General features: G+C 35.2%; 2 protein-coding genes across 2 annotated transcripts; one reads left to right on the top strand and one right to left on the bottom strand.

The window, feature by feature from the left end:
* The first annotated feature begins 16,891 nt into the window (after window positions 1–16,891).
* LOC113337928 (ninja-family protein mc410-like) lies at window positions 16,892–18,911 on the top strand. Its single transcript, XM_026583465.1, has 3 exons — window positions 16,892–17,089; window positions 17,223–17,784; window positions 18,173–18,911. Exons 2-3 carry the CDS (start codon window positions 17,289–17,291, stop codon window positions 18,676–18,678), a joined length of 1,002 nt encoding a protein of 333 aa, XP_026439250.1. The 5' UTR covers window positions 16,892–17,089; window positions 17,223–17,288; the 3' UTR covers window positions 18,679–18,911.
* A 378-nt stretch (window positions 18,912–19,289) lies between these two features.
* On the bottom strand, window positions 19,290–22,437 carry LOC113337927 (ankyrin repeat-containing protein NPR4-like). Its single transcript, XM_026583464.1, has 3 exons — window positions 21,873–22,437; window positions 20,736–21,151; window positions 19,290–20,396 (listed from the first exon to the last, which is right to left on the bottom strand). The coding sequence occupies exons 1-3, from the start codon at window positions 22,327–22,329 to the stop codon at window positions 19,455–19,457; spliced, it is 1,815 nt and encodes a 604-aa protein (XP_026439249.1). The 5' UTR covers window positions 22,330–22,437; the 3' UTR covers window positions 19,290–19,454.
* Between the last annotated feature and the right edge of the window lie 2,410 nt (window positions 22,438–24,847).

Here is a 24,847-nt window from a genome sequence, read left to right as displayed (position 1 = left end):
ATTTCACGGCATTAATAAATTTTTCGGAAAATAGACTATTTGTCCAAATATATTTAAAACATGGTTCAAATGGACGAGTATAAATTTGTATGGATGAAACGGACACCAAAAAAATAGCAAGGATGAAACAATTAATTAATTTTTAACCAATTTTTTGTAAATTTTTCTTCTTTGTAATATACGGTAGAAATAATTAATGATTTTTTTCTTTATAAGCACAAATGATGGTATCATGTATATTTTGGATCACCAAATGGATTTGGGGATTGAGGAAAATTTCGAACACATAGGCAAAGTTTGAGTCAAAGTATAGTTTATGCTAATGAGATAAAACTATCTTAGGCCACAAACCATTATCCGAGTCACTAACCAAATTTCAAGACACGAGCCTGATTCAGACGAAAGATTTTGAATACGTGGTAAATTTTGAACCAAAGTGCTAAATTCCATATGATGTGCAGATTTTTGAGTCACAAGATAAATTTCGCTTATTAATAATTTCTGGTTTGCAATTACAAATTGGAACCACATGAAAAATTTGGGTTACAATCCACAAATTTTGATTCTACGAGATTAAGCTCTAAGCATATTTCAAGATAAATTTGAAGTTAGATATAGGTATCTGAATTATTGGAACTTTCAGTTGTCATACAGTTATTTTTTTTTTCACGAGGCAGATGCTCCACTATTGTGCGCGGATTTTGGGTTACAGTGCAGGTATTGTCTAATGAAGGTAGATCATGGATCAAAATGTAGCTTTTGAGTGACGGGATAAATTTTAATAAGTAGTGGTTTAACTTTTAGGATAACAGAAAAAGGAAAAACACAAGACACCAATAGTTTTGTTACTGAGGAAACCGCAATAGCAGATAAATTCCGGGACCTCGTCCAGATTTGAACACGTAATTGTATTAAGCCGCTACAGACACTAGTCTACTATCAGACTTCAGACTAGAATGTAGTTGAGACTGAATCCACCCTCCAAGCGAATCAGTTACAATCCTTACATCTCTTGAACCTCGCAAGGGTCTATGCAATTGATTCCCTTAGCTGGCATCCTTTACATCCTAAGAGTCGCTTCAACATGAGCGAAGACTTTTGATGCCAATCTGCCTCTGACAGATAAGCCTATTTGATTTCCGTTTAGATCAAAGATCAAGGTGAGGAAATATGTTTGCAATAGACAAAGCTAGCAAACCTCACAAATACGGAACTTACGACTCTAGAAGAGCAGCATAGATTCTTAACCACCTCTCAAGAAAAATATTCAAAATATCAATCATATATCTATCTTGAGGAATCACAAAGTCTGAGACGAACAGAACTTTGTGATTACTATCTATCTTGACTGAAAGAGATTACGAAAACCTCAATAACAGAAAAGTAAGATCAAGATACACGAACTATCAAGATAAAGATAATCGGACCTAGCTTCACGAATCCCCAGAGCGAAGTCTTTTAGTCGTAGACCTAATTATGTTTCTCAAAGGAAACCTAGGTCTATAGAAGACGACTCAAGAATCAACTAGGACACAAAATATCAGGGAATGAATTTCCCAGTTGAAATAACATCTCTATTTATAGATTTCTAAGGATAACCTGAGAATCAAGCAAACACTTTTAGGTCTTGAAAACAAAATATATGAATATACGCTAGGAACCGTTTCTGGAACCATTTATAATAATTGTTCGGTTTGGTAAGTATGCCAAAGAATTAAAGCAATTTTATGCTCATTTAAACACCTAAGAATTTAATCATGATGCACATACATAAGCATTTGAGTGATCAATGAAGTCTTATAAGTGTTCGAGAGAATTATAGTAATGCTAAACATATTTACAAAAATAAGTCTTTGAGCTTATACTAACAACTTAAACTAGGACAGTTGATACAACGGTTCATGAACCGTTAGGCTTGTGCACGATTCAGGGTGCAACAGTTCATGAACTGGGTTCGCCAACCCTACAAGACTACCGAACTCAGTTGACCACGGTTCGTGAACCGTTAACTGCTAGCCTTTAATGCCAACTTTCAAATTTCAGATTCGTGAACAGTCTACAACTAAACTTGCGGTTTGTGAACTGGTACAGAACCCTCTTGTATTTCTGAAACTCATATATCTATAGTTTCCGAACTGGTTTGCCAACCTACCGTGAGTAGAAATATCAGAAAGTTCAATATTTCTCTTTTATGATGTTTGAAACATTCTTGCATGATAAAATCATTTGTCTGGAAATTTTAAATTGCTCTACTAATTAATTCACATAATAAATTGTTTAAAACCAATATTACCAACTTATCCCCATTAAATCCTAATAATAAAAACTAAAGCAAAAATCAATTCATTTCCATCTTCATTTCAACCGATTCTTCTTCTTTTCTTCTCCTTTTTTTTCCCATTTTCAAACAAAAACATTATCGGTAATCACCTAATCCCCTAAAGTAGGTACTTTTTCATTTTAGCTCGAATCATGTAATTTTCTATCAACCCAATCCCCTAGAGTAGGTTTCAATAACATGCAATCACTCAAAAATCCAATTTTTTGAAATCAAAGTTTTCCGGGTTTCTAAGAATCGATCTATGTCAATGCACTTGTAAACCGATTTCATTTAGAAACAGTTGTTATTCATGCCCACAAAGAACGATAGTCCTGGATGGGCATTTTGGTGGAAAAAATTGAATCGGAATTGATCTACGTTAATGTCCACATAGCCTGATTCTGGTATGAAAGTAATAACTGTTTTTTTTACAATCGGTTTACATGAGTAATTTTATAAACCGATTCATATTGTGCAATGTCAAAAATCGGTGTTTATGTGTGTATCGTGTAAACCGATTCTCGTTAACCCATTTTTTTCCAGTTAATACTCGATCAGAAAATGAAAATGAAATCATACTCGATTTCATTTCAGTTCGAGTACAAATGAAAATAGTTTTATACCTGAAGTGAAAGTGTTGTATGATTTTACACAATTTGAAAACGAGTACAATTTTATACTCGAATTGAAAACCAATTTTTGATAACTAGGGAACTCGACTACAGCAAAGGGGAAGTTACACTCAATTTTACTTCTGGCATGAGAACTTGAGATGAAGTAACAACACTTGAGATGGAGTAACAACTATACCTATATATGCATATGACTTCTAAAACTATCTGAAAATGAGTATGAAATCATACTCATTCTTAACTCGGGTATATATATGGAGTAGAATGAATTTTAGTTTTATTTGATGTTTAACAACACATAATTTACCAATAAGAAAAGGAAAATTTTATCTAAAATCGGTTTATGTTCATGTCCATATAAATCAATTCTGGATAATCGGTTGATTTTCATGTCCATATAAACTGATTCTGGGTAAAAATAGGTTTCGAAAAATTACTGTACGTTTTTGAAGTTAAAATCACAACATAAACCGATTCTGGGTTGGTGTTCTTCATAAAAAAATCAAAATTTTGAATTTTTCATGTTTTGCTGATTCATTAATACAAGTTGATCTCACATTTAGCACGATATTTTTTACTACTAATCATCTGAATTAGCACTAATTAATCGGGGATAACTTAGCCATTAAAAAGAATTGAATAAGGATTCTTTTTCCTTTAAAATGCCTTATTTTGTCACGTAGTAATAGACCTCAAATAATTTTTATAGACCCGAACTAGCCAGGTTTTGAATATTGTTAATTATATTGTTATTTTAGCAATAGAGTATATTTTTTATTTGAAATCGCTCTCAATAAGTCCGTGAGATAGTAATTTGTGTGGGTCAAATAAAATAAAGTTCACTGCTTTAGATTATTATTTCTTAACAAAATTATTTTGTTCATGGAAATCGATTTTTATCGGTTATGGCCTCCTGAATAAATCGACCAACAATCTCATTTTGGGTTATTACATTCTTATGCTATTTACGATTTCAGAAAAGTGTTACTATCATATTTTCTTTCAATGTAATCTATTTTAGATTGAAATAGAAAGATGTAAGCACTCATTTTCCAGAAACATAGGCTATACACAATGTAACTCGTGATTTGTGTATTCTAAACTCTAAACTTTATGTGATATTAGAACCGAGAGGAAACAAATCACCGATTCTTGGTGCTAAATCCACGATTAATTTTCACAATCAACACGATAAGTATCTCTTACAAAAATCTCGAAGTCTTGTTTTATGGTACTACTAGTATGTATGTACGCTGCCTCTTGACCATAAACTAATTCATTCACCAAGAGCCGCCACCGTCCCCATCCGATATTTATTGAGGGGATTTGCTTTGCCATATCTTAGCTTATTAAATTCGTTTCTCACTGGACAGAAACCCCCTGTTTTTTAAGATCTTGTTGTAAAGTAGAATCTTAACTTGATGGCGACTACACTACAAAAAATTATCATAGGATTCTTTAGAACTCCGTGACCGGCCATTGACCGTTTTTTGAGTTCATATTAAAAGATTATATTATTGCTGGTGTGGTGTATTTTTATACGTAAACATCTCAGGCGTTTTAATACCAACTAGGCTACAACTACACAAAATACAATACTCAGATTTCTATTCAAACGAATCAATATATCCAGTACGACACGACAACCATACAAAATACAACGCTACTGTAATTATCGTGCCGGTGTTAGTAAAGTTACCGGGTGATGATAACAGTGACCTATATTCAAAATTCACCAGCTCCAAATTCTTTATCGATAAAGATAAAATTTATAATCCGTAGGTATATTCAAATCTGAATGACTAATGTTGTTGTGCATTTGAATATACCACAATTATAAAAGTGACAAGAGAATAATTTATGTAGGGAAAATTCTAAAACTGGGACAACTAGCATGGGCCAGATTTTGGACAATCAATCCACCGCATTGTCATTTTCCTCTCCATTCCACTATTAATCCCTTCTCATCATTCAGATCGGGCCACTCGTATCGTCCTAAATCTAGACAAACCCTGCTGGTTAGGTATCCGAGAGTGGTTCTACATAGTTCACTTAGACACTCCATGCAGCAGCCAGTCCCTTGCAAATCGAGAGTGGCTCTACTAGTTCACATAGCCTAGCTGGTTAGGTATTCGTGCATAATGTAACTATTCCTTCTAAATAAAAATTCTTATATTCTAACCAAAATAGAAGAATGTAAAGATATTAGAGGCTTTCGAGGGATATTGTTGAGATCGGAGGATCCAAATTTTCAGATATCTGTGGGGTTTGTAATATTCTCCTCTAGTGACTAATAATGGTACTTGATTAAGCTGATCTTGGATCTCCACTTGAAGCTGGGGATACTTTTAATTTTGTTTTTGATGGATATTTTGGGGCAAGACAAACGAGATTTTCGATAGTGGTCCTTAAGGCTTATTAAGGTAAGCAATTATACAGATTTTATGAAGAAAAGTGGCTTCCAGTGATTATTTGAGCTAACTATATGGTGAAAAGGACAAACTAATTATAGAGCACTCAGAATCAGCTGAATCTATTTGGAAAATGGTCAACAACTTTTGATATGCTCGGGGTTTGAACTTCCAAATGTGAAAATCCACATTAAGCGGTAAAGAAAATAATCCTATATGGTCGTCTAGGGCGGAGGCAGCCCTATGCAAGGGTTGTCAATTGCACCCCTTAATTTTCAAAATGTCTGCCAGATGTCGTTCTTTTGAAGCCCCAAAAGAAGAAATATCCATGTTTGCACCCCTAAAAGCCCATTTACATGAGAAACATAACACCTAATTTAGTTCTAAAAACCAAATGTAAGTGTCGCTCATGATGTGATTACTTTATTCTCTCGATTATATCACCAGATTTGAAGCTTGGGAGTTGGGACCATCTAATTCTTTCTTCTGATCTTTATTGTCTTGTAAATTAAATTATCGGGCCATGTACTTATTTTCAGCTGCTCCACAATTCGTTATAAAATTCTCTGAGGACTAGAATTAAGTTAAACATTTAGGGTAGACATGAATGCTAAGATATAACACATTAGATTGATTGCAATTACCCATTTGGAAAATAACTTCGAAGTCTGTTACAGTAACGTTATTGCAAATTGGCTTTGAGTGCTATTTGTCGACCAACACTGTTTATACTTGTACATCTTTGAAAATTATATTTATAGACGAAAATGAAACATATAACCCCATTTAAGACCTCGTGTCTTTTAATTTAGTTGCCATAATAGTTTTTGCTATTCTTTTTCCCGGCTAAATTGGGGTCTATGCCACTTAATTGGGGGCTATGGATTTTTTCATCCACCTCATAAAAAATGATAAGGGGTGTCTAAGTTTGATGAAACTATCATTTTGCCCTCTATCAAATATTAATACTACTAATTTTTCCCCATCAAATCCTAATCATAAAATTAAAAACTAAAATCAAAATCATAAAATTTAAAAACTAAAATCAAAATCAAAATCATAAAACTAAAATCATAAAATTAAAAACTAAAACTAAAATCAAATTCATTTCCATCTCTACTTCAACTGATTCTTCTTCTTTTCTTCTCAACCCAATCCTATAAACTAGGTTTTAGTAACGTAAAATTGCTCAAAAATTGAAAATTTTGAAATCAAATTTTTCCTGGTTTATCAGAATCGGTTAACGTTAATGTATATGTGATCCGATTACAAATAGAAACGGTTTATGTTCATGCCCACAAAGACCGATTGTCCTTGATATGTTTTCTGGTTCGAGAAATTTGAACCAGAATCGGATTACATTAGCACTTATAAAAACTGATTGTTGATGTATAATGTTAGAATCGGATTTTATACGTGTGTCGAGTAAACCGATTGTTTTTCTCAATTTTTCTGTATCTTTTTTTGTTAGAATCGGATTACATGAGCACTTTTATTAACCGATTCCTGTTGTATAGTGTCAGGAAACGGTTTTTATACATGTATCGTGTAAACCGATTCTGGTTAACCCATTTTTTTCAATTAATACTCGATGATAAAATGAGTATGAAATCATACTCGATTTCATTTTGATTACAAATGAAAATGAAAATAGTTCTGTAGTACAACTTCTTAAACGATCTGAAATCGAGTATGAAGTCATACTCATTCTTAACTCGGGTATAAAAATGAATTTTAATTTTATTTAATGTTTAACAACACATAAGCTACAGATAATTTTTTTTTTACCCACAATCGGTTTATGTTCATGTCCATATAAACCGATTCTGGATAATCGGTTGATTTTCATATCCATATAAACCGATTCTGGGTAGAAGCAAGTTTCAAAAACTCTCTGTATGTTTTTGAGGTTACAATCGGTTGATACCAATGAGAATATAAACCGATTCTGAGTTGGTGTTCTTCAAAAAAAATTAAATTTTAAATTTTTTCATATTCAGATGATTCATTAACACGAGTTAATTTCACATTTAACACGAAATTTTATCACTAATTATCCAAACTAACACTAATTAATCAGGAGTAATTTTTCCATTAAAAAATAATTGGTTAATGGGGTTTTTCATTTTACTTCAAAATGTCTCTTTTTTGTCACGTAGTGATAGGCCCAAATTAATTCCTATAGGCCCCAATTTAGCCAGGTTCTTTTTACATTGGCCCCAAAAGAATTTTTTACGTCCCCTCTGTTAAAATCTTGGCTCCGCCCCTGCGGACGACAATATAGAAAATTCAGATCTCGATCTCGTATTAGACAGTTTTATAAGGTGAGATTCTTGATGGAATTTCGGAACTGTGGTTTTCAAACTTTATACTACATTTTATTAAGCACTTGACGAGGTCATTAGGATTTGAGACTAACCTGAACTCGCCCCTTGTAATATGATTCACAGTTCCACATGATGTAAAGAAAATTAATTTTCAAAGCGTGGTTTTCTATTACAAAATTTACGTACTACCACTAGCCTCGCTAACTCATCTCGCCTAGGGGTGTCAAATTTTTCCGGCAGTCCATGGCCCAGTACCAGCCGTCCTGTCCCATGGAAACTTATGGTTGTCCGTGGCGTTACAGGCTAGCTCGGCCTATCCCGTTGAATTAATGGGACGGGCAAAGGCCATGTGTTAAAAAGTCTTGATCGGCCCTGTACCCATCCCATTAGCCCGTCAACATTAACCGGCCTGTTAGCCCATTAAATCTACCCGTTTACCGCACCTAATTGCCTATTTCTTCTTTAATTTTATATTTTAATATACTCGATATACCAATATCTCCCAATATATCTTTCTGCATATATTTCATTTTCCTAATTATAACGAGAAATTATAGGGTTTCCTCTTGAAATATATCCAATATTGGAATAATTATAGGCAATTTGGCCATATTTTAGTCAAATTAATTAGGTTACAATTTTGTCGCATATTTTTATCTGGTCTAAAATTATTATTGTATATCCAAGGCCCGACCGGCCCTGCCCGCCCTATCCCAAATTACTTAACATGCTTGGACAAGTCATGGGTAGTTTATTTTGTAGTATGGCCATGCCCGCCCGACCCTTTTAATTTGATGGGTAAGAGAAGTTCCTGCCCGCCCTGTCCCGGCCAATTCAATAATTAGGCCGGGCAGCCCGTCCCGGCCCAATTTACACCCCTAATCTCGCCGAAGGACCGAGATCTCGACTCTCTCGAAGAAATTGATTATATAACTTGTGGATAACAAAGAACTCACATTTGGGGGACACCTCCACGAATTGGAAGATATATAAAATAGATCAAACTAGTTAGTGGTCTTACATTAATAGCCTTGGTAAGTCTGTTTCAGTTCCTTGGTTAGTTCTAGGAGATCTTGACATCACCATGAATCCTTCTAAAAGAATTTTTTTTGTAATCTTCACACACTTCTGATGTTGTTCTTGACCTCATTAGAGATTCCGATCTATCAGTTATGGGTTTCCAAGCGAATCCATTTACTTGGACCAGTAACAGTCATGGATCTCCCAATAAATGTAATAATTCAGTAATCTCAATGATCTCTTCATTATTCAAATTTCTCTTCAACTGACAATTCCAATTTCCTCCGATCACCATATCTCGGAGACAAGCATTTTTATGTTTTGCAAGCTTGAAGATTCTAGGAAATTTCTCCTTGAGTGGCATATTTATCTTCCACTTGTCCCACCATAATTTAATTGATCTTCCATCTTCAATTTTTGTATATGTCATATCTTCAATAATCTTTTATGCTTCTGAATTCCTTTCCATATTCTCCCTCCTTGTGGCAATGATGAGTCTTTTACCCATAAATCTTGATGATTTCCCTTCATTTTATGTTGTACCACTCTCCTCCATAACTGGTTCTTCTTTTTAGCATATCTCCAAGTCCACTTTGATAATAATGCTTTATTTGTGGTTCTTAAACTTCTAATCGCCACACCTCCTAGTTTCTTTGGTTTACTCATTTTATCCCAGCCAATCCAAGCAATTTTCCATTGATCTGCTGAAGACCCCACATAAAATCTCTCATAATTTGTGTCCATTTCTTCTCCACCTTGACTGGCATTGGAAAAATAGAAAGAAAGTATATTGATAGACTAGAGAGTGTAGTCTTTATAAGGGTTATCCTTCCATCTTTTGTGAAAAATCATATTTTCCAAAGAGCCAATTTTTTCTGAAATTTTTCTATTACTACTTCCCAAATAGATACAATCGTGGTAATAGCTCCAGAAGGAAGTCCAAGATACTTTAATGGTAGTTGCTCAATGTTGCAGTTTAAGATTTTAGCCATGTCTTGAATTTTGTGATCTGCTCCCACACTTAAGATTGACCTTTTGGGTAGATTCACCTGTGATAGACACATTTTTGTGTCTAATTTGTCCTCAATGTCCGTATTGTTGGAACTCTATTTTTGTACTAATATTGTGTTTTTATGTATTTTTAGGAAATAAACAATTTTGGAAAAATCAGCTCGAAAAGTTTCCCGGGGCAACCTTGAAGGACAATTGTTATTCGGACTCTCACTATTGGTTAAGGGGCACCTCAGTTGGACACCTGCTATTCGCACCCCAGTTCAGGATAGGGGGACACCCTTCCTTCTTCTCAAATTCAAATAAACTTTTTGGCGGGAAAATAATTTTACTCTCTGGAAGATTTTCAATCAACAAAATGAAGGTGTTATAGGGAGATTAAATCGCTGAAAATTTGTGGTATTGTTCCTGGGACATTTAGAAATCTATTGCGAGTGTTGTGGTCGATTAAATTTGGCTAGAATTGTCTAGGGAAGCCACGAACTGGAAACATGGGAGAACTTGCAGAGAAGAATTATTCACGGGATTTCTTGTGTTTGCGTATGGCTGAGATGATCTGGGAGAGTTATAACTATTGTTTGATGCGTATAAATTCTAAAAAAGGGAAGAATCAGAGCTGGAAACGCGTGGAGAAAGAAAATATCTCAAAATATTCTCTCTTCACTGCCCGAGTAAAGAAGAATTATTTGGAGTTATTGTGAGGGATTTCAGCGTGCATGTGTGTATATAAAGGCTCCTTGGGTCGACTACCAGGGGTGTCGAGAGTTGGGAGGAGAAAAGAGGAAGCTGCAGAGGAAGAATCACGAATTCTCTCTGCTGCTGCTGCTGTTCGTGATGAAGATGAAGAACATGAAGAACGGACCAGCAGAAGCAGTCGTTTATAAACAGTGAAAAGACTCGCGACCGTGGGTCGTAGGTGTGGGTCTTAGAGATACAGCAACAATAGCACTTCTTCCGTGTCGTTCATTTTGGACGCTTTCTGTGGGTCGCACATCCACTGTTTTATTATTTCATCTCCATTTTCATCCTTGTAAAAACCCTTTGAGCAATAAATAAATACTTTGAGCGTGTTTTTATCATGATGAGCTAAACCCAACACTGGGACGACGGAGGAGGTCGAGTTTCATCCATGTGGTAATTTCATTAATTCTTTTATTTACTTTTTGCACTAATTTTAATTGAATTAAGATTTTAAATTAATTACTTGTGATTTCATTTGATGGAGTATGCTTAGTCCTAGGGATTTTTGATATGCCATGCTTAAGAAATACAAGTAATATTTTATAAAATCTATCTTGGCAATAAACTAGAGTTAAAGTAATGGATGTAGTTAGGTCTTAAAAAGTAATAGTTGGAATAATATCTGCGGATCAGGGGAATCCGGGCGGGGAAATGATGAACCTTATTCTATTTGACGGCAATACAGATGTAAAGATTTTTTTAAAAAACAAAACAAGAAAACTGTAATATGGAAAGAAGAGTTGAGACGTGCTGATTTTGTTGATAAAACACACATACATTATTTGGTTTTCTAGAGAGGAAACTTTTAGTAAAATTCAGTGTTTCAAAAAAAATTTTAATTAGAGAGGATTAGAGAATGTTGTTCCGTTGTAAATTAAAGCTTGTTTTTACTAAGCCTTGTGTTTTAGCTTTTTGGTACACCTTGTAAATATTTTTCCTCTTTTTTTTCTTATAAAATGAAGAAACCAAAAAATCGCCATAAGAACATGAAATTTAATTGTATGATCGACATGATGGTCATAATTTTCTTATGAAATTTGACTTATATAAAAAATCACTCAGATAATTTTAACACCAAAAAAGAAGAAGATAAATGATTTTTCGGACCTACTATCGGGTAGGAAATAAGCAGCCTTGGAGTAGAAACGAAAATATGGACTCCTTGTCACTAACATTTTCGGCGGTTATTCAGGTCTAATATTTTTTTCTTTTTTAATGATTTGGAACAATTGTCCTGGACTACACCAGTAACTCCTCAAGGAGTTATTTCTAATTATGGATCTGCTCTCCCCATTTTATCGTGGACTCATCATGCAAAAGGTACGCTTTCCGGACCTTTATCTCCGTAGTAGGAGAGAGTATGCCAACCAGGAGACCATATCAGCCTAGCTCATTGAAGGCCTCAAGTTCGAGTCCGTCTGTATCACAAATTTCGTTGTTGCAAATACATATCATCGGCAAATACATATCAATGGCTGAAAATTGTGGGCCAGATCTTGGTCATAACCAGCACCAACTTTACAAACAAATGAAAAACCAGGTCGCTCCTACCTAGACTATTACGGTTGCAAACCATCTGGTATTATGTCCTTATTCTCCAAATTAGGGTTTCTCCCAGCTTCCATCTTTCCAAACAAGATGATTCAATTTCTTCTTCATTAGTTTTGCACAATCATTTTCAGGTTTCCTTCATATGTGTAAGTAAATCTCAATATCATTTACTCCAATTTTGAAGTTAATTTCAAGATCGATCCCTAATTTCATCATATTAAGATTACTAAATTTCTAAATAATTTAGTGGCAATTTGGTTTTGATTTTCTGCAGGTATTATGTTTTGTTATTGTTAGTTCATATACTTGTTAAAAGGCAACATTTTAGGTTTTAAATTTGACTTTTTATGAATGGATGATGGGAATAGGATTGAGTTAAGCTTAGGACTACCCTGTGGTGGTGGTGGATCAGTTGATAAAGAAAAGAACAACAAAGATGGTGGAAATTCCGTAGATAATAATCTTCTTTAAGATCAAATTTTCCATGTCACTTTTTACATGCTTATATTTGAAAATCATACAAAGATTTGTTCAACTTACAAACTTTATCTTCATAACCTTTCATTACATAGTCCTCAAGTTGGTCTATGTAATTTTCTTTATTTAATTCACGGTTTTAGAAAAGTTGTCTTAACATCCATCTGATGTATCTCCAAGTTGTTTATGGAAACAATATCAATTAACATCTCAACAGAAGTAATTCTCGTCACAAGTGAATAAGAATCAAGGAAATCCACACCTTCTTTTAATCTACAGCCTTTAGATACCAACTTAGCATAATATTTTTCCACAGTTCCATCTACCTAAAGTTTCCTCTTAGACTCAGTTACATCCTATGGTCTTACTCCCTGGAGGTAAACTAGAAAGCTCCCAAGTCTGGTTCCAATGGACTGAGTCCATTTAACTAAATGAAGCTTCTTACTAGAATGGGTTTTTCAGTAGATGTCAAGACTTCTTTACAAGTCTTGGGCTCAGACTAAGCTAGGCATGTTATGAAGTCGGCTTCATAAGAAGTCTCAAGTCTAATTGTTTTTCTTATCTTAGGCTCAACCTCAACTTCATCTTCCTTTAAGATAAGTTCTGACTATTTGAAAATAAATCCAGGGGATCAACAACACATCTCTAATGAGGTACAGGTTTAAGAATTAACATGTTCAAAGAACTCAACATCCCTAGATTCCGTAATAATATTCACACTAAAGTCAGAGAAATCACAGCAAAGTTTGAAAAATCAAAACACACAACCAAAAATCTATATGTAGAAGTATACTCAGCATACCCTATATGAAGACACAATCAACATTTTTGGTTTCTATCTAGTTCTTTTAGGAAGAGGAATGACAATCTTAGTCAAATACCCCACACTTTGACGCATTCATAATAAGGTCATCTATTTTTCCATAAATTATATGGAGTTTCATCTGATCCTTAAAAGGGTACTCTATTCAGGATATACTAGTTAAGAGGACTGCCTCCCCCCATAAGGCCGTAGGTAATCCTGAACTAATCAACATGGCAATTATCATCTCCTTAAGGATACGGTTGTTATCTTCTAATTGGTTTTCAACTTAAAGTTTATACATCTTAAGGCTTCTAAGGCATCAGCCTTATCCCTATGCAAGTATACAAGATAATACCTCGTACAATCATCTACGAAAGTTATAAACCATTTTTTAGCATAGTGGTTTTGGGTTGAACTCATGTCAACTAGGCCTAACTGAATTAATTCTAAGGGCTTAGAATTACTCTGAACATTTTTGCTAAAAGGTTTTATAGCATATTTTGATTATACACAGTTTTCACTTTTGTGTTCAATATCAAAAATAAATTTGGGTAAGCAGCCTACGCTATCCAGTTTATGCATTGACTTATAAGTTTCACTTTATCATTTTTCTGTTAAGCTTATTTAGACCTAAAATCTTATAACCCTTGCCTAAAAAAATCATTGCCTAGTTACAAAAAGTTTTCTAGATTCAATTAAAATATTGAATCTTTTACCATCTACAACAGAACAAGATACAAGATTCTTGCATATGCCCGGAACATGAAAACTCATTCAATGTGAGAATATTACAGATGTGAGCTTCTGCTCGACCTTTTCCTTTTATGCAACCTCTGTCGCAGATGAGTTACTCACAAAGAGTTTCTCGACATCCCCTATCCTCTAATAGGAGGTGAATAGGTCTCTGTTTCAACAAACATTCTTGGTGGCTCCAGAGTCCACCTACTGGTCTTTCACATTGGTTATTAAAATAACTTCCGACATCATGCCATTGAACTCGTTCTAGATTATTTCAACTAAATTAGCATTAAATTTCTACTTATTAAGGTTTTTATGTTGTCTACAATTTATTTCTATGTGGCCAGGAATTTTACTAACATAACAATCACCCTTAATTAAAGTAATGTCAGATTCAGTTTTACGAAACATACCTTTCTTATGGATACTACGGTTAGAGTTGTGTTTGATGTTCTTGCCTTTATTATCTTTGGAAGACTTGTGTTCATCCACATGCGCCTGGTAGCCATGTCCCTTTTCAATTTCATGTCACAATCTTCGTTTACACTCTTAACATGAACACGGTAATTTCCCAATCACCTAATACACCACATCTCACAAACCTTAGTTCCGAATCGGAAAATAAAATATGATTTTGAAGATAACATCTAGATCTACAAACTTCGTTTGAATCACCATTTGAAAAAACTCATGGTTACCCCATAAAAACTAATTTAGTCAACATCAAATTTTTGTTCGTCAGAATTTTTCAGGAACGTTTCTTTGTTTTGTAAAATATCAATAAAATACTTTTACAACTCCAAAAATTCCGAAATTTTACGTGGGTAACTATCAGGAGGTCTAGTACTCTAGGTAAAAAGGGTTTATCGAAATTCCTTATAGGTTAAGAGATAAATTCAAAACCCTACAGCTGACCGAAAATTCGTTTTTGTTTTCCACTCCACAATTAACATCCATGATTCAAAAACCAATCAACCATTCTCGATTATTACAAATGATAATGTCTTTAGATTGTTGGGTGTAATAATCAAAAACAAGAAAAAATTGAATAAGCAAAAGTTATTGATACTTAGCTCCTTTATAATGAAGTGATTGATTTGACGAAACGGACAAGCTCCCCAGATCTTCGCTACAACAACAAGACAAAACTTTGAAAACATAGTGAGTCACATGTTCAACATGCTATCCTTAAGACATTAGCGTCCAGCTACACTCAAGAGTGATGCTATAGCCCTCACAGGATGGATATCTCCAGGATAAAACACCCTACTACACCTACTACTAGCATATGTAGTAGATGTTCAACTTGAGATTGGCAACTCCGAAAAACTTGTAAGGAAAATCCCGAAAGCTTAAGAAAACAATAAAAATATTTTCCCTTTGGGGTCTCTCTAAAATATAGATAAACCCCTTTCCCATAGATATTTTGAAAAGTAGAGAATTTGTTTATATAATGGAATAATACAATTTTAAAAAGAGGAACTCCCGGTGTGAGACTAAAAAGTTTCATTCACAAAGAAAATAATAAGTTATTATTTTTCTTAAAAACTTTCAAAATCAATTTTCTATTAATTGTTTTCCAACAGAATTTACAAACCCAATCTTTTTTAGAGAAGTTTCAAGATTTTAAGTTGGTTAAAATTCACAATAATACACATGTCAAGTACTACCTGTCAATCATCAAAATGTATCCTCTCATCAATTCCATGCCTATATTTATGTTGAGAGAAACTAAGGGTTGGATAAGTGAGAGAAAATAAGGATTGCAGAAGTATAAATACTCCTAATTTTTTAGGAAAGAAGAAAAAAATGATGAATGGTTACTGAAACCGTGTTAGTTGTTATTTTGAATTTTCTTCTTGGTTTCTTGCTCATATTTGAGATGATGGAGAGAGTTAAAGCAATGAGTGTAGTTAGGTCTTGGAAAGTAATATTTGGAATAATATCCACGAAATATGGGAGTCTGGGCGGGGAAATGGTGAACCTTATCCCATTCGACCAACAATATAGATGGAAAAAACAAAACAAAAAAACTGTAATATATAAAAAATTAGTGTAGTTAGGTCTTAGAAAGAAGGGTTGAGACGAGTTGATTTTGTTGATAAAGCGCACATACATCATTTGGTTTTCTAGAGAGGAAGCTTTAAGTAATAATTAATGCCTTAATATTTTTTTTTGATTTGAGTGGATTAGAGAATATTATCCTGTTGTAAATTAAAGCTTGTTTCTTCTAAGCCCCGTGCTTTAGCCTTTTGATACACCTTGTAAATATTTTTCCTTTTTTCTTTCTTATAAAATGAAAAAACCAAAAAATCGTCATAAGAACATGAAATTTAATTGTATCATGATTTTCTTATGAAATTTGAGTTATATAAAAAATCACCGGTATAATTTCAACACCAAAAAATGAAGAAGATTAATGGTCTTTCAGAACTATTATCCGATGGGAAATAAGCATCCTTGGGGTAGAAACCAAAATATGGACTCGTTGCCACAGACATTTTCGGCGGTTATCCAGATTTAATATTTTTTTCTTTTTGATGATTTTGAACAATTGTCTTGGACTACACCAATAACTCCTCAAGAAGTTATTTCTGATAATCACGGCGCTGCTCTCCCCATTTTCTCACCGATTCATCATACAAAAGGTATGTTTTTCGAACCCACCTCCGCAGTGGGAGAGAGCATGCCAACCACGAGACCCCTCGATGGTTGGCCCCGGATCTAATATCCAGTTTGAGGGTTTTGCAAGTGCATTAGTCTAGCTCATTGAAGGCCTCAAGTTCGAGTCTGTCCGAATCACCATTTTCGTTGTTGCAAATACATATCAACGGTTGATAACTGTGGGCCAGATCTTGGTCATAACCAGCACCAACTTTACAAACAAAAGAAGAACCAGGTCGCTCCTACCTAGATTATTACGGTTGCAAACCATCTGATAATCTGTCCTTATTCTCCAAATTAGGGCTTCTCTCAGCTTCCATCTTACTAAACATGATGATTCAATTTCTTCTTCATTAGTTTTGCACAATCATTTTCAGCTTTCCTCTATACAGGTAAGTAAATCTCATTATCATTTACTCCAATTTTGAAGTTAATTTCAAGATCGATCCCTAATTTCATCATATTACCTTCAGGATTAGTAATTTCTGAATAATTTAGTTTCAATTTGGTTTGGATTTTGTGCAGGTATTATGTTTTGTTATTGTTAGTTCATAGGCAACATTTTCAGGTTTTAAATTTGATTTTCTATAAATGGAAGATGGGAATGGGATTGAGTTAAGCTTAGGACTACCTTGTGGTGGTGGTGGTGGATCAGTTGATAAAGAAAAGAACAGCAAAGATGGTGGAAATTCCGTGGATAATGATGTCAAGAAAGAAATTATTGAAATAGACGAATCAGATAATGAATCGAAAGATTCGAAACCAAATGATGTGACTGAGGATTCTGTGAAAGAGAAGGAGGTGCCGGAGAATTTTTTTACAAATCTTGGAGGGAAGCCCGAGTCTTCTGTTGGGGATACTGAGGTATCGACGGAGAGAAATGATGCGAAATTAATCAAGTATGAAGGACTTTGGGGTGGAAATGATAATAAGTTGAAAGGAGTTGCTGAGAAAGAGAAATCTGATTGTGTTGAGATGGGACAGAAATCTTGGTTAGAGGCTAGTAATAGTAAACGGAAATTGGCGTTCGAGGATATAAATTGCTCGAAGAAGCATGAGAGTGAAGTCCAACATGTTGAGACGGCTGGTAAGAACCCTTGCCTTTTGTTCTTGTGAACGCCATGGAAAATTCTGGAATTGTGTTTGTTACTGTAGGTGGCATGTGTAGGTCGGAAGGTTGTGACTTATATCAGCTATATTCATTAAATACCTGCAATGTAGTACATATTGAAACGTAATAGTGCCATCATCTTATAGGAATTAGTGGCTTGAAAATGTTTTCATGACCTTTCCCTTTTACCTGGTAAAATTAGTTTCTGTATTGGGTGATCGAAATAGATTCTCATCGATTTATTTTTGAGGCCAAGGATATTGGCTTGTTTAGTGACACCATAATAAAATAATTTAGCACTACCGCTCTCTTGTATAGATTCTGATACATTTAAGTTTTCATTTTTTTACTATTTTGGATGCAGCTATTGTCGAGAGACCTCCTCAGGGTTCATCAGAAATTTTAACAGATGAAAGAAAGACAGTTGAGTTGGTGCAAGGTGATAAACAGCCTATTGTAGTAGAAGAAGGCGGTTCATCTTCCTCTTCTCAAGCACGACATGATGTGAACGAAAATGGTGTGAATGTGAGGGCCAATGCAGCATCTCAACAGGGGGTGGAAGGTTTCCCTCCTGCAGGTTCGGCTATAAGACCAGGTATTGCTCCAGGTTTGAGATTTGGTGGATCTGGATCCTACCCTAATTTACCATGGGTGTCCACTACGGGTCCTGGACCAAATGGCAAAACTATCTCTGGGGTTGCCTACAGGTATGACAAAAATCAAGTGAAGATTGTTTGTGCTTGTCATGGATCCCATATGTCCTCTGGAGATTTTGTTCAGCATGCACGTGGAGATCAGTCTAACCATGAATTCAACACAGATCGATTGTCTTATTCGACTGGCAATCCTGCAGCCTCGACTAAGAGTTAATGTGTTCTTCAGTACTAGGCACCCATATAAGTAAATTTGTTGACATAGTTTGCCACAGGAATATCGTCGAAACGAAGGAAATGTGCAACGTGTAGTTTCATGGTTGGATTTGTAATCTCTGTCAGTTGTTGTAATCGTAATTCTTATCATATATGTTCATTGATTTATGTTCTCTGATCAATTCTTTGAGCAGCAAATGGTTTAATTCTGTTTGAATAAGAAATTTATAGTTTGCATAATACTTCTAAAATATACAATTATGTTTGGAACATTCTTGACTTCTTGTCTTGATTACAGAGATCAGTAGCTTTGACTTGTGTAGTGAAACAGGTTACCAAACAGCTTACAGTTTGATAGTTGTCGAATTAAGAAATAAGATGTTTTAAGGTGTTGCGACGAAAGATGTCTCTACAAGCACTTCTTATTCTTACTGGCTACTGCTCAACCATAAGGATGTCAGAAGTTTTTGTCTATGAGCTTCAAAAGATTTTAAGTACAATCAGAGGTAAAATGCTTTTCTGTATGCTTTTTTATATATTGTCATCTTTTGTTACTTGCGTCAATATCTTATTGTATCTGAATGTACGCAAACTTGACTCTTCCACAGTAGGTTGTACGAACTAAACCATTAAACTGATTAGCAAAATAAATCTGCATAGGGTACACTATTGTGGCAGTGAAATACAAGAAGAGGACTTCAAAATATAGTAGATCTATAGGTTATATAGCTATTTATCTAACTAGACTGTGTCTCACGGTTTTGCAGGTTCACCCACTCAGTAAACCATGAATCCTTGGCTTTCGGAGCTGTCTACGTCAGAGTTGGTAGAGTGGGGACTACGCATTTTCCTGGTGTTGCGCAACTGACTACTTACACTACTGTTTGGAGTTTCTTTTCTCTTCTCCCTCAATCTTCTCCACTCCCATTTTCTGAGCCAGTGTTGTACCAAAATAACCCCAAGACCCATAGAAATAGACAACAGAGATCCTGCTCCAATTGATACCACAGAGACCAACATCCAATTTGATCCCTTTCCCTTCCTTGTAATGACAAACGCTGCTGCAATATAAGCGGCTGCCATGAATGAAGCAGAAAACCACATGATTTTGTGTGTCACAACCAACAGTTTCATCATTGTTTTACGCCGAAAAGGGATGACACTAACAAGAACAACAACGATTCCGATTGATGAAAACAAAGCCACATTGTTGCAGAACATGAAGACCTTGAAAGGAGTTGTCTTCCCCATAATTGCCTTTCCCATCAAAACACCGTCTTGGTATACGCCTCCTGGGGGATTGATTCCAGCAGCAAATGTTACAGTTGCTATTAGAACAGCCACCAGAGTTACTGTGTTTCGAGCATTCAGAATACCTTCATTGTGGAGTGCAAGTTGCTTTCCTCTTCTGTGAGTGTGACGCTTTCTCTTGTGATGAGTTTTAGGTGAAGAATCAAGAGTTTTCTTTGACCACCAAGATGGTGCTCTGAAAATTTTCTCAATTGATCTTGCAGAAACTGTATTATTAACTCGTCTTATTTCAGGTGATTTTGTTGGCAATTCATCGCTGTTTTTGGCTCCGGCCTCTTTTAGCGTTGGAATAAGCAGCAGCGCACCAGAATTGCTCACATCTTTTTCAACGACATCTAGAGGTGTGAATCCCCTTCGATTAAGAGCATTTACATCAACACCCGACTTGTTTACTAGGTATGTAACCATCTGTGTTTATACACATGGAAAGCAAAAGTTGATAATCAGAAACAGAATTGTAAGATCTTAGTGACTTAGTAGGATATTTGTAAAATCATTATAACTTTAATATGCAGTTGAAGTTCTCTCCAAACTCCAGTTTTCAAACTGTATGTCAATGGCCAATTTGTTGTTTCTGCATCAGTTCCCTACACCCCACATGTACATTGAACACATTGGACAAAAATAGGAAAAACAGGATAATGCATTTTTGTTCGGTCGATTATCTAATTCTCGTTTACTGACAAAACTAATGAACAAAATCTTAATTAACATGGATGATTCTCTTCCAGTTTCAGGTTTTCTTACAGTGGTGAGTTTTGCAGCCGACGCGATATGTAAAACGGTGTTGCCATCATTGTCAGGTAAGTTAACCATGTTGGTGATGTTTAAGGTTTCAACCAAGTACTTAATCGCGTCGAATTGGTTATTCTTCACAGCTAAATGTAAGACAGTTTCACCTGATTTCGTTATCATCTCAGCCGATTGAAGACTTTTTGAGATGATTTCATCAATGATATTAACACGACCTTTGATTGCACACAAATGAAGTGGAGTTCTTCCTTCATTATCCTGTAATGAAGATAGGTCTTCATCCACCTTTAGGATATCTCTTGTTATGCCTAGATGTCCTTTGCTACAAGCTATGTGCAAGGGTGAGCATCCTTGTGAGTCCCTTTTCCACGCAAATGCTGGTTGGACTTGTAATATTTCTTTGACAATTTCTGTTATAATAAAATGTAATCAGTCAGTTTTTCCTCTTTTGATGCAAACCAAAATTAAATTAAGAAGATTATTAGTATCCTACAAAGAAGTAGGTTCACCCATAGTATAAAATCCTAATTTTACTTGGAAAAACTTCTGAGTCAATTAGTAAGTGGAGGCAAGTGATCCCACTTACGTTTACCTTATGTCAATTTTTAGGGGTTACAGAGAATGTCATTGGAACCCTTAGCTCTTTAATCTATTCTATTAGAAAGAGTAGAAAAATGAAAACATAAAAGGCTCAATTGGTACTCCAATTATTGCATTGCTGAAGCATGTTTCCATTGATTTATTCTTGATTATAGCCTAATCAAGGTGATAATGATGTATTAACTTACCGCGTGGTGGCAGTCCACGCGTTAGATTATAGATTAGGCCAAGACCAACTAAAGAGCTTCCGAGTTCCCACTGAAAAGCTGTTTGTACACTAATTATTACACCCAGTTATTATAACTGAAACTCTGATCTTTTTAGCTGAAATATCTTCTCACTGTGCATAAGATAATTGACCATCATGATTATGAAGCCTAAACTCTAATTTAGGTGGCGTTTCGAAACAAACATTTAGAAAACATTTAGAATTCTTTGTTTCAATTTTGGTGAATATGATCTACTTGGTGAAAACAGATTAAACTGGGATAATAATCCATCTTGTATTTAAATGTAGAGCTAGAAGTATACCTAAATGACCTCCGGCAGCCGCAACATGCAACGAAGTTGTTAATCCATCTTCTTCCAACCCAATCAACCATGCATAATTCACCAACAGATGTTCCACAATCTCCACTCTCCCACGTTCACATGCAACAAATAAGACACTCTCATATTCTCGGTTAACTTTGGAAACCACAGAAGGATCAGTCTCCAATAAAATCTTGGCAACATCAAGATGACCTCCTCTACATGCTTCATGTAATGGAGTTTCCATATTTTCATTCTCCTTTAAAACCAGCTCCCATCTTAACTTGATTATTTCTTGTACTAATTGGCTGTGCCCAAATCTTGAAGCCAAGTGTAACACAGTGTTCATGGAGTTGTATGTAGTTTGTTCGATGAGATTCACATCATTTTCTCCAACAAGATTGAGAAAGGTCGAAACGTCCCCGCTTACAGCTGCTTCATGGAGTGTACGATCCATCTCGCGAACTCAAACGGTACCAGCAGAGGATTCTGTGGAATAGGAGAGGGATAAAAATGGTGAGACAGAGAGAAAGGATTGCTTCAGAGCCGACACTCATTTATAATACAAACATGAAGAGGGAGTTTAATTTTCCACAAATGTAGGCACCACGAAATTTCTTTGAAAGTTGTTTGTATTTTTGCGAGTTTAAGTTTTTAGTGATGGGTCGATCTCTATAGTCAACACAAGTAGTTGGCACTAGCTGGTTTTTACTTTTCATGCTGTATAAATTAGAATCTCAACCAGTAACAGCATTTTTCTTCTAGAACTACTAATAGAGGTTACATACTTACAATTTAGTAATCACTTATAAGAGTCATGTCAGGGAGTACGTCCATCTACGCTCCTACGTGGACATCTTTAAACGGAAAACTGATCAAGCAGAATATCAGGCAAGTTAGGAGAACGAATGGTCGAAAATTCACAATGTCAGAATATCAGGCAAGTTAGGAGAACGAATGGTCGAAAATTCACAATGTCACTGGAAGTGAGGATGCAAGTGGCTCAATTTCTAACATTTTTCATTTGAGCAAGAATGAGTTGAACAATAGATAAGATTGTAGTATAGAAGGGCATCTTTTTTAGTAAGAGTTATTCAACAGTCAGACTTGAACTCAATATGTCCATGTAGGAGATTTCGCTACTAAACATGTTCGTTATCTGTTTTTTTAGTTAGGAAAGAAAGATTATAAATCGATTGGCAATGAGTGGAGAGGTCCTAAGAGATTATAAACCGCAAGATCTTAGATTGCCCAACAATGTGGGACTAATAATCTCAACACGCCCCCTCACGCGTAGCCTCGTTGGGTCTAACACGTGGACAATTAAATCTGGTGACGCGGAGTAAAGGCGCGGTCAATGACTCGTCGCAAATAGCCTGCTCTGATACCATGTTAGAATACGGGCATCCAACTCAAAACCAATTGACAATGAGTAGAGAGGCCCTAAGAGATTATAAACCGCAAGATCTTAGATTGCCCAACAATGTGGGACTAATAATCTCAACAGGTAGAGAGCAAGCGCTATACAAAATGTAGGATCAGAATCTCGCAATGACAATGTTTCAGCGAAATTATCAATGACACATCACAACATGGTATAAAGAAATGATAAAAGAAATGACGTCAGCTAAGATCACGAGAAAGATATTATAGTCCTGCGAAAATTAGAGAGTTTGCGAAATTAATATTTGTAAGGTTGCGAGAATGTCGCAGACCATACCCGAAAATAAAGAACAGATTAGCTGTCATCCACTATGTATTTCCTTATAAATAGTCGTTCGAGTTGTAAAGAAAGAGAGAGATCTTTTTTGAGTAAGAAACAAGTAAATAGGAGAGAGAAAATCGAGAGCAGAGATCATTCTTGATTTCTTTATCTTTTCTTGTAAGAACATTCTAAGATTGATCAATAAAATTAAGAGTGTAAACCTAAAAATGAGTTGATTAATAATGAAATCATATGAGGGGTGTAGTGTAGGAATTCCTGCAACTACATAATGGCGCTAGAAACAGGGAGGTGTTGAAGATTATTTTAGAAAAAGTTGAAGATTGATATTGAGATTTGTGAAAATTTAGAGTGATTGATTAAGAATTTTCCATAATTTCTTGCAATATTGTTAACATTGAAGAAATGGCTAGAAGAAGAAATACATCCTAACAACCGACTACTGTTAGAAGAAGCAAAAGAATTGCTGGAAGAGAAAGAAGTGAAATGGGAGAATCTACTAGAATGAGAAGTAATAGAGAAAATCAAATTCAACCACCAATTCAACAGACACTAATTCAAGGGAGGAATACAGATTATGATAGGGTGAGCATACACACTTGGCAATCAAATTCGGCAGAAGAAGTAGAAGAAGAGCAACAAAACAGAAATTATAGACAGGAAGAGAGAAATCAAGAAGCAGATGAAGGAATAATTCATGGAGATGAGGAAAGTGGAGCGTTAGAAATGTTGAGACGAAGAATACATGAAGAAAGAAGAGCTGAGTCAGAAGAACGTGCAAATTTAACAAGGAAAAATCACAAATTAAGGATGAAGAATATAAGACTACAGAATAGAAGATCGAGAAGTATTACAAAGTCATATGCAAGATCGACTAGAAGAGAAATGAGGCGAAATTCACCCACAATCATTGTTGGAAACAATATTCAAGAAGAAATATCAAATCCTAATGAAGAATATCGCGAAAATAGAGAAAGAGATGATGATCGTTACGTTCCACAAAATGAAACTTTTGATGATGGGAAAAATGGTGGAGATCAAGAGAAATGACAACATCAGGGATGAAATGACCAAGATGGCGAAGGAAATCGAGAGGAAGGAAGAAGAATTTTACATGTGAGAGAAACTCAAAGAAGTCAACAGACAATTGAAGAAGAAATTGAAAGACATTATGCTGAACAAGCACGTTTAATCTGCGAACGTGAAAGATTGAGAGCGGAAATGGAAGAACAAGAGGTTCAGGAGACAATTC

This window comes from Papaver somniferum, unplaced genomic scaffold (genome assembly GCF_003573695.1).
Source record: "Papaver somniferum cultivar HN1 unplaced genomic scaffold, ASM357369v1 unplaced-scaffold_18, whole genome shotgun sequence".
NCBI classification, from domain to species: domain Eukaryota; kingdom Viridiplantae; phylum Streptophyta; class Magnoliopsida; order Ranunculales; family Papaveraceae; genus Papaver; species Papaver somniferum.
The sequence above is the reverse complement of the archived record's forward strand: the minus strand, read 5'-3'. Positions and strand labels throughout refer to the sequence as shown.